The sequence below is a fragment of the Hippocampus comes genome, unplaced genomic scaffold (genome assembly GCF_001891065.2).
Source record: "Hippocampus comes isolate QL1 unplaced genomic scaffold, H_comes_QL1_v1.1 scaffold39, whole genome shotgun sequence".
Classification (NCBI taxonomy): Eukaryota; Metazoa; Chordata; class Actinopteri; order Syngnathiformes; family Syngnathidae; genus Hippocampus; species Hippocampus comes.
In genome coordinates, this window is record NW_017842054.1 from 1805409 (window position 1) to 1815691 (window position 10283).

The 10283-nt window shown below is 47.7% G+C and overlaps 3 protein-coding genes across 4 annotated transcripts in view; 2 read left to right on the forward strand and 1 right to left on the reverse strand.

Annotated features, from left to right (window-relative positions):
- Window positions 1–31: 31 nt before the first annotated feature.
- LOC109510054 (beta-1,4-galactosyltransferase 3-like) lies at window positions 32–1063 on the forward strand. Of its 2 annotated transcripts, none has more exons than XM_019860091.1 (3): window positions 32–341; window positions 638–745; window positions 823–1063. In XM_019860091.1, the coding sequence occupies exons 1-3, from the start codon at window positions 280–282 to the stop codon at window positions 1025–1027; spliced, it is 375 nt and encodes a 124-aa protein (XP_019715650.1). In that variant the 5' UTR covers window positions 32–279; the 3' UTR covers window positions 1028–1063. The 2 variants fall into 2 exon arrangements, with proteins under 2 accessions (XP_019715650.1, XP_019715651.1); XM_019860092.1 differs by having other exon boundaries at window positions 641–745.
- A 793-nt stretch (window positions 1064–1856) lies between these two features.
- sult6b1 (sulfotransferase family, cytosolic, 6b, member 1) lies at window positions 1857–6792 on the reverse strand. The gene is made up of 7 exons (XM_019860090.1): window positions 6591–6792; window positions 5502–5614; window positions 4998–5087; window positions 4800–4926; window positions 4598–4692; window positions 4306–4462; window positions 1857–2788 (listed from the first exon to the last, which is right to left on the reverse strand). Exons 1-7 carry the CDS (start codon window positions 6790–6792, stop codon window positions 2661–2663), a joined length of 912 nt encoding a protein of 303 aa, XP_019715649.1. The 3' UTR covers window positions 1857–2660.
- A 622-nt stretch (window positions 6793–7414) lies between these two features.
- Window positions 7415–10283, forward strand: part of slc30a6 (solute carrier family 30 member 6) — a 20067-nt gene continuing 17198 nt past the window's right edge. The window contains exons 1-3 of the mRNA XM_019860081.1: window positions 7415–7791; window positions 8431–8474; window positions 9014–9100. Coding sequence (XP_019715640.1) covers window positions 7500–7791; window positions 8431–8474; window positions 9014–9100 — 423 coding nt within the window. The 5' untranslated portion in view covers window positions 7415–7499. The remainder of the gene's footprint in view (window positions 7792–8430; window positions 8475–9013; window positions 9101–10283) is intronic.

Below are 10283 nucleotides of genomic sequence, written 5' to 3' on the forward strand. Positions count from 1 at the left end.
AAAGGACAGCCCCCCCCCCCCTTCTAAAAAAAAAAAAAAATCCTTCATGTATTGATTTCAATTATTATTTGGGGACCAGCCAAAGTGCAGACGCGAGCCACATGCGACACGCAGGCTGCCAGCTTGCCATCCCTGCCTCAGTCAGTGATTATTTGTACCCGTTGGCCGGCTTGGCCCTCAGATGTTGTGTTGGCCGTGTGCCCCCCCCCCCCTACTAGGCTGCCCTACCCGCAATATTTTGGCGGTGTTGTCGCAGTGACTCCGGACCAGTACAGGAAGATGAACGGCTTCTCCAACCAGTACTGGGGCTGGGGCCGAGAGGATGATGATTTGTGGAAAAGGTAAAAAAATCCTCCTGGCTTGTTTTCAATCTGAATTTTTTTTATTTTTATTTTAAGTATCGATGCGTGTGGGTGAGAGTACATGGAAGGAAGACGATACAGAACAATCTGTGAATCTGGAAAGGTGTTTTTAGAAAACGTTTAGCAACATGCTCTGCACCGCCCCCCACTGGTAATAACTGGTCATGTTGTAACATGACACCGATTTTTTTCTCTGATGCGGGAGCAACTATTCTTGTGCTGTTGCCAAAGTTTGCCAGACTGTTGATGTTATGTCGTGTTGTCTGCTGCTCAAGCAGAGTGGCTCTGTCTGGCATGAAGGTCGTGCGCCCCCCAGTGGCCATTGGTCGTTACAAAATGATCAAGCATCAACGAGACCGCGGCAATGAGGAAAATCCATACAAGTAAGCAAGCCTTGCAGTCCTGAAACGTGCGGCGAAAGCGGTCGTCCTTTGATATTAAACTGATTCGAACTTTGTAGCTTTGAGGTCCTGAACAGAACCGAACTGACCTGGCACTCGGACGGCCTCAACTCTGTGACTTACGAACTCCTCTCCAAAGAGCGGGCGGCTTTCTACACACACCTCATCATCAGTGTGGGAGAAAACCCCCGGCCGCGGCTTCAGGAGGAAACCGCAACCGTGAGGGCGGCGGTTGCCTTAAAAAAAAGGCACTTGAAGAACTGATCACTTGATTTGAAAAGGACTCCTAAGTTCTCGAGGATAATGTAAGTCGAGGGGTTCGTCGGTTTTTAGTGGATAGCTGTACTTGAAGAATGAGCAAAAGGAGAGATGGAATCCTTTGAACTCAGCTTTTATTTTTCAACGTCTGCTCCGCAACTCCCGAACGAACAAGAACGTACCTCTTTCCGGTAACTCAAACACTTCCCGGTTTCCTTCAGCCAATCAGACAATATCAACATAAAATTGTTTCAGCAATTATTAATGGCGATCACTTTTAGTTGATTTTATTTTGTTGTTATTTTCACAAGTTTTGGGCCTTGACATCAGGGGTGGATGTGCGTGGTTATCGCAGCTGTGTATGCGTGCCAAGCGTCCGCATTCGCATCGCCGAGTTTATCGTCTCCACAGACACATCTTGACTTGCCCCCCCTCCAAAAAAAAAAAAAAAAATCCAACGCATTGGTTCAAAATTGTATTTTGTTGAAATATGCTAACTGTGCATTGATCTGTACATAAGATGTTGATTGAAAAAGGCGGATTCAACAAAAATGGTGTTCGGTTTCCCAAGTCCACTTTAGCTGCCACTAAATGCTCCGTTTAACCAACAAAAAAGGCAATAACCAAGTCAATTGGAAAATGGCTGCAAAATGCAAGAAAGTCTCAAGCAAAGCAAGCATCTTGTATAACCCAAGGGTTCGTGCAGGACAGCGAATATGAGCCAATTCGTTTTTGTTTTGTTTTGTTTTGTTTTGTTTTTGGACAAGGCCAAAACTGACGACATGATTCTCTGTTGAGATATTTCCTCTCTGCAGGAAAGGACAAAATGGCCAAGTAGAGATAAATGACCGATACTTTATTAATCCCAGGGGAAATTACACGTTGGCTTTTGGATGATGTGAACAAATGGTTTCTTCCATCGGATAATTTGAAAATGAGGATTCGGCCAAGAGTAAAGTCAAACCCGATGACAGCATCTCTGATGTGCTGGGGAGGACAGTCAAGCCTGACCACAAGTTGGGACATCTTAAGAGGAAGAAAATGTGCACATTTGGGCTGAGGCAAGGAGTGGCGCAATTGAGGGGACGAAGGAACAGGAACAGAGACGGAGAAAGCAACGACTTGCGCCCATGACTGAAGGCCGCCACTTCTGCTGAGCTTGAATCATTCGGCAGCCGCGGGCGGAGGCCCTTCCACAAGCCCATCGGCGATCGCCAGGTGTCACGTGGAATGGAGCGCCCCCCGCCGTGCTCAATTTTGTTTGCATCGCGGGAGGTTAATGGCATCGTAAAATGACACAACGGAGGTCAACCCAACAATTTAAATTGGTTGAGCTGGGTCAAAGATTTACTTTGAAATTGGATTCGGTTACAGATTCGCTGTCTTGACTTAGCCGAAGCGATCGGATGCTGCGCTAGCGCCCTCTATTGACCCAGCAGCCACTGCTAGGTGGAAGAAAACGGATTTTTCGTTCTCGGTAGCCGGTAAAATGGATGCTCCAACTGAATTTCATCTCGCTTCTCTTGAGTTAAATCGATTTTCAAGCTTGGTCGCATATCTTTTCGAAATATGAGCTCTCCTCGGGCCAAATTGGCGGGAGGCCCTCAGGAAGTTGTCGCCTGCTGCCGGCGGCGTCCGACTACTTGCAGTGGAGCTCGTAGTCGAGCAGGCGGCCCAATCGGGTCCCGGCCAGATGTTTGCTGAACGCCTGGTCCATCTTGTGGCTCTGCTCCTCGGTGAAATGGTTCCTCCAGTCGCCAATTTCGCCTGCAACGATCGCACGCGTGACATGATTGGGTCATCAAAGGGGGTTTTGCACACGCAAAGCTCGGCCATCGGCGCGGTGGGAACACGCCTCGCACTCCTAAAACTGCTGGCTCAAAACGAAGAAAACATTAACTTTATGGGTTGTTTAGTACAAAACTTAAGATAAGAAAACCTTTATTTGTCTCACAATGGAGACCTTCCCAATTTACAGCAGCAAAATTATGAAAGGGAGAAAGTAGAAGACAAAAAGTATCTAAATGAATATAAAATATCAATATAAAATAATATAAATATAAGTAAAACCTGCAAGTAAATCCATTTTTGACCAATTTTTTTGTTTGTTTTTTTTTCGACCCAGCCGTTTTAAAAGTGCATGTTTCATATAAAAGGCTTGATATCAAAAAAGGTAATATAATTTAGATATTTTTTTTTTTTATGCCTCCATAGCTTTGCATTAATGTCTGAAACAAGCATTCTTGGAGTCCTGCTTTTGCCAGAACGAAATTTTTCCACAGCGAGAAGCCATGAATATTTGCAAATGGTGGGGAGCCACTGAAACGCGCTTCTTGCATCATCACGCTTGAGAAAAAAAAAAAAAGTGCGAGAAAGACATCAAGGGCTTCATCGCAAGCACGCGAGTTGCGCAATTTCCACGCGCTGCCCTTCAAACTCTGCAGATAGCACGTCCACAACTCCTCGTTAAACCAGTTACACTTTTGTCTTGAAACATTTGCGATAACGGTAAAGACGCGGACTATCTTTACATGCAGTCATTCGCCCTTTTCAAAGCTGAACATTATATTTGGGGGCCATTGAAATGCGAGCAAAAAAAAAAAAAAAAAAACCTGAATATGCTCTCCTTTGTGTTTTTGAAAACCCAAACCAGACCCCTGGGGTTCCCCCTTTTCTCGTCCAAATGGTGGCTCCCGTAAATGCCTCCTTCAAAAGGGACATTGATTTGTGTTTTGCACATGCTCGTGCTCCATCCGCAAGGAATCTTGCTCTTTGTAGTACCGGAAGCACTCGGATGCGCGGCACCCTGCCCATAGAGAGCTTAACTTGAAGGCATTGATCGCCCTGCGGCATTTCCACGTTATTTTCTCTCGCCATGGCGAAAATGACACCGTTTGTATCTGGACGCACGCACAAAAAAAGTCGGTTTATTCAAATGCCGGAGTAACTCCGTCCGCTCACGCGTGTAAACGGGTGGCTCCAAATGTTTCGGGAACTAGAATGTTGACCTGAGGCCAAATACGGACTCCGCGTCAACGGAGTCACTCTCACGATGAGTTCAGTAATGAAATCTGTTTTGTTGTCTGTGATTGTGTGAAGACAAAATGGCACGGCAGATCACAGATGCCCCTGATGTATTGCAACAACATCACGAGGCTTCCTCCGATGGCATCAAGACAGCGTGAATGACGTAGCCGCTATGTCATAGCGGGACCATTTTGAAAAGTAACAGGAAAAACTGGCCATGCTAAGCTATGCTAAGCTACTCCTCCTTTTTTTGGCACCTTTCCTGAAGAAGATATTTCCCATCGGCCCGTGCGACATCTGCGAGCTCTCCTTCATGGCGGCGAAGGTGCTTCCGTCAGACACCAGCTGCACTTGAGCGTCACTCAGCTCCACGTCCAAAAAGGACGAAATGTGACGGACGCTCTCGCCCAGGTCCTGCGTCACAATTATTCACAAGATTATTCATCCGCTCACATCTGACAAGTTCTCTTTGGCTCTGCTTGCCGCTGCCGCCGGCTGGCCGCATGTCTGCAAACGTTTGGTACATGAGGAGTTTGTGTATTCCTTTACTTGCTTGAGTTGCTCGTAGGTGACGATCATCACGTTGGGGTCGGCCATCTTTTGCTCCCAGGCCAACGCGTGGTCAAAGTACGAGCCCCAGGGAACTGCCGCACGCAACATCAACAACAACGGGCCTTATTCAATTCTGTGTGTGTGTGTGTGTGTGTGTGTGTGTGTGTGTGTGTGTGTGTGTGTGTGTGTAGAGACTGACCCTCTCCGGAGAGGAAGTTGCCATAGAAGGAGTCCCAGGAGGTTGAGGAGGGGAGCACAGGGTTGCTGTTGCAGAAGTGGTAGAAGGAGACCAGCGTGTCTTTGGGGTTCCGGAAGATGACCAGAATCTGCAAGACCATCAACAAAGACGTCTTCGACGGCAAGCAGGCCGAGCGATCGCTCACCCGGCGGCGCTTACTTTGCTCTTGTTGGCGTAGAAGGAGGCGGGGATGTTGTCGGGGTGCATGTGGGTGCCCAACAATCTGGGAGAAGCCATTTGGTCCATCACCTGAAGGGGGCGACAGGAGGTGGCCGTCAATGGGCCGTGCGCCCGCCATTTGGCGCCCTCGACGCGGAAGGTGGGAAGCAAAGAGGGAGATTTGGGAGCCAAGGACGGCACAGGTCTGGCGCTTTGGGGGGTGGGGGGGGTCTGCCAAACAGGCTTGAAAGCATGCAGGGCTGGTGCCCCTCTTCAGCCTGTTTTCGATGCCCCCCCCTTCCAACACACTTGATCAACTCAATGGCAAGCTTGGCAGAAACCTGATAAGGATTCTGATTGAATCAAGTGTGTTGGAGGAGGGAGACATGGAAAACAGGCCGGACGGGGGCTGTCCAGCCCCCCCCCCCCCCCCCCCCCCCCACAGCCCCCCCCCCCCCCTTTGCTGCTTTGCTCAGGCCTACGTTTGAAAGCTGAACTGAAAACCTGAGCGACGTCCGGTCCGAAGAACTCGATGAGCGGCGGCATGATGGTGTCGATTGTCCTTCCCATGGCCTGCGTCAGGATCTGCTTCAGCACGCCCACCATCCAGTTGAAACCTGCGTGCACACACACACACACATACACTCGGAGATGGTTTTGCGCGTCTGCGTGTTCCATTCATTGTCAGCCACCGGAACAGAAAACACAGGTCGAGCGGCTTTGTTTGGCGGCAGGTTGTCACGCAACACGGTGACCAAGTGTCACGCACGCACGCACACACACATACAGAACCACACCTACAGGAGAGCCCTGCTTGTTTGCTGTTTTCCACCTGTGGGTTCACAAATTTGCATGTTTGCTGTCAATAGTCTTTCCAACCATTTTAAATATTTGTGAATATCTATTGGGGGCACAGGGAGGGGAACCCCCTCTCCCTGTTTTCTCTGGAAAATGCATTAGCAGCAGTTTGTGAAGACTAATGGGAGGTTGAAATGTATTTAATTTTTTCCCCCATCCTCTTGCATTATTCTGGCGTGAGATAGTAGTGGATTTTCGGTCCCTATCTTCCATAAAGCGAGGGGGTCCACAGTACGCCCATTGTTAGTTTTACAAAGTCCAATATTATTGAGTACTGTACTATTTTTTCCTCAAAAATATGGAAGTCTTTTGGGTGGTTGGCACGGATGGAAGCCAATTCCATTCATTCCATGGGGAAAAGATGATTTAAGATACAATTGATGGACTTATGAGTGTGGTCATGGAACAATCTAAAGGCACCACCGAATTGCATAAATTGCTTAACTGCACTTTGTCCTTTACGCTTTGTATCTGAACAAGACAAATGTGAAAAGTTTGCATACATTTTTTGCAGTTTTTTTTTTTGAGGGAGGTGGGGGTGAACGTCCTTTTGTCATATGTTGCAATGTCTTAATGTATAAGGAGAACGCAACAATTGGAAAACATCGGAAACCGGGCCCTCATGTCCAATTTCCGCCGGCTGTTCGATTAACCGACAGGCTCTCACACCCGGGGCGAGGGACGGGGGGCCAGAGAGACACGAGGGGAAATGATGCGCGGCGTCGGAGCCCTCACCGCACTTGGGATAAGCCACCAGCAAGACGTCGTCCTCCCTGGCCGTCACGCCCTCCAGGGCGCTCAGGTGCTCCGGCGGGCACATGAGGAGCGGGTAGAGAACACCCCGGTGCCGGTACAGCTTCTCCTCGTCCCTCAGGTCGCGGGCCCGCCGCAGCCTGGACGCCAGCCGAGCCGGCAACTCTGCCACGTTCGCCGACATCCCCCCGACGCAATGGAAACGCTCCGAAAGCAGAAAGACTGACTGACTGACTGCAGGGCTTGTGTGTGCGCCCGCATAAGTGTGAGCGAGTGTTTTTTTTTTTCTTTAATATTGCAGGCACCGCCTCCACATGCACAGCATGCCACAGTGCCTCGAGAGAAAGACCAAAAGAGCAAGTACATTTTTACAAAATTGCATTTTTTTTCTCCTTCCTCCTTTTTCTGTGTGTGTGCGTGTGTGAGTGCGCGCGCGCACATGTTTTGCTTCTGCCTTTGCTCTCTTTCCCTCTACTTCCCGTTTCGGGGCCGGGAGGAGGCCCCCTGACAGGCAAGGGGCCCCTCACATGTTTCTCCGTAAGCACACTGCCACTGACACAGTCCATCTTGTTGAGGACTTGGAGGCTCATGCAGCTGGAAGCACTTGTAGGCAAGTTCGACTTTTATCAGAATGTACGCCGCACAATGGTAAGAATTCTGCCAGCCAATCAGAAAGAACGTGAACAAAAACACGACGATTGTCAATATCGAGAGAAAAGCCCATTTGTTAATGGGTCATTTTACAAATAAGATAACAAATAAATACACTGGTCTAATTTTTTTTAAATATTTTTTAAACGAGTTAAGTTAGTTAAACTAGTACAAACGGACGTACCATTTGTACAATGCCCAAGGAGTTCTGTATTGTCCTGCAGGGGGAAGCATAACAAGATGGCGCTTCGGTCTGCCTCGCTTTCAATGACACAGACGAAGAAGAAGAGGAAAAGGAAGAGGAAGAAGGAGGAGAAGGAGGATCTGACGCGCTCAGCGATGGCCTCGATGGACTCGCTGCTGCTGTCCACGTCCGAGGCGGCGCCGTCCTACCTCAGTGCGGCCGAGTATTACCCCAGAAAATTGGGGCCCAAGCCCGATGTGGTTCCGACCGGCGTGACCGAGCGAAAGGTGGGCCCGCTGGACAAACCGGACATGGTTGCGGTGGACGTCATCAACCTCAGCGAACACGGTTTGTTATGCTAACAGGCTACATGCTATCGACGCCAAGTTTCCATTGAATGACACTATTGAAACATCCGCTATTTGGCTCAACTCTTTGAAAGTGAGTTAATGAAGAAAATGACGACCGGATCTGTCGGGATGCATTATTAGATACACAAGCTGATAAAATGAATCTTCTAAAAAGGTCATTAAAATGGAACTTTACTATCTGGGTCAAGGCAGAATTGTCATGGTCATGAGCGTGTATGTGCATACAGCATATTTTGAAGAAAAGTCCATGGCCTTGAAATGAAATTTCACCCCACGAAAAAACAAAACGATTTTTCCTTCCCTTCTCTTGTTTGTTTTTCCCCGCCGCAAGTTATTTTTTTTCACTCCGGCATTTGCTTCTTTTTTCGCGTACTGCACCACTTGAGCTTGGTTGGTGACGATGATGCCTTGCTCAAGAGCAACTCGCCAAGAAACCTCGCTACGGCCTCAACTAGTTTCTTGTCCTCCATGGGTTACGAACTCATGTCCTCCAACTTGTACAAAAAAAAAAAAGAAAATCAAAAGAGATTGGTTTTCTTTGTAAAATAAGTTCTTCCTCCTGAGAAATGTACATGATTCCTGGTGCTGGTGTTCATGTTGTGTCTTGTGTCCTCAGAAATGCCCCCAATGCACAAGAAGAAACATGACACATATGTCCTGGTGAGTGTTTTTGTCCTGTTTCTTCCAAGTTACTGTAAGAATCACTTATCAACAACCTCCCTCTTCAATCTATGGCCTATTTCTCGATCCATTAACATGCCTTGGTCAAAGGGAGCAAGCCAAAACTACCGATCCACATTGGAACTGACCATTTAGTATCAATTTGTGAAAAACAATCCAAGTTCGTCAAGTTAGGACAGAGGAGGGAGGATTTGGCCTAACACTGGTGATTTGCTCCTTCTGTATTTATAAAGTTATGTGCGCAGATCGTATTCCGCTTTAATTGTCTTGTTCATTTGGCATCTTTCAAATAACACTTGGAGTTGACCTTCAACATCATCTTTCAAGTCCGACCAGTCCAAAGCATTTTGCTCCTCCGTTTTGCTATGCATACTTCGCAAACAACCCTCTAGGTGGCAGTGTAGGACAAGTCGTGCTTCCCGCTTGGCCTCCCCCTCCTCCTCTTACGATAGGAATGTATGGAATGCAACATGAATATCATGTCATGCATATAATAATGGCATGTTTACCTCCTGCAGGGCACGATCCATCCCTTCAGGACGACCCACAGGTCTTTACCTGGAAAACTCATGCAAGAATTGCGATTGGTCACGTCTGACAGACGGGTAAGTGTGTGTGCGTGTCGTGCGTATGTGTGTGTTTGTGTTTGTAAATGAGATGATAATGAATAGTCAATCATGTTGTCTTTATCTCGTGATTGTGGTTAACATGTTGGGTAATCTGTAATCCTGTTTGGCAGCAAAGTCACATGACTCATGTGATTGACAGCTCATTTCGATGCGTGTTAGCGTGTGTGTTTGTGCTCTCATGCACGTTTGACATTTTTGCCCGCTTGATGGTAATTGTTTATGGCGTCTCTCGAGTTTGTGTTTCATATTCGCGGTCAAGCTGCTTGATGTAAAATAAATCACTAAATAAAAAATGTTGAAAGGTGTCAAGAGTGGACGCGTTCAGGCTTTAGTTCATGTTTCTCTCAGTTTTTTGTCACTTGATGGAAATGTTTAAATTTGGCTGCAGTACATTTGTACACTTGTTGTTTGTTGAATGGTGAATTCTTGCAATCAACAGTAGAACACGGGATGCTTTTACTGATGTTCAATACCATTTTTGTGAATTTTATTTCTTGGGGAGAGTATTCACACTTTAGTATTCACTGATGCCATGCACCTTTCTTACAAATACTTTTGACACAGACCCTGACGCATGAGCCTTTGCTGTCGTGTCAAACTGCCACAATATCGTGTCAACTACTGGCAAGCGGGACTTGCTTGCTGTCCAATTGTTATGGCTGAAGTATGGTGGACGGTATCGGCCACCTTTGTGAGTCACCGATACCCTGTGACCCGTTAGCGAGCGATGCTTGGTTTCCGTACTCTCCCATCGCTCGTTGGTTTCATCAAACCCCCACTTCGTAGACAAAACAAACTTTTGGTCAAAACCAAACAAGATTAAAAAGATACATATGATAGTAGAAGAGTCGTTTATTCACTTCTATAGAGGGAGGGCGGGGGGGGGTGCAATTTTTATGAAACAAAATCCTGTCAGTCAGCCCTTTTCCCTGGCGCAGTACATGTGGCTGACCAGAAGGCGGCGGTACAGTGTTGCCTTGCCCGGCGCTTCCTGCGAGCAGACGTGACATGAAGAAGGGGGGCAGGGGAGCCTTTGGTCTGAGCTCGCGAATGTTTGCCCACTAACGCACGCACGCGCACACACACACACACACACACACACACACACACACACACACACACACACACACACGCGTGTGTGTGTGTGTGTGTGTGCTGA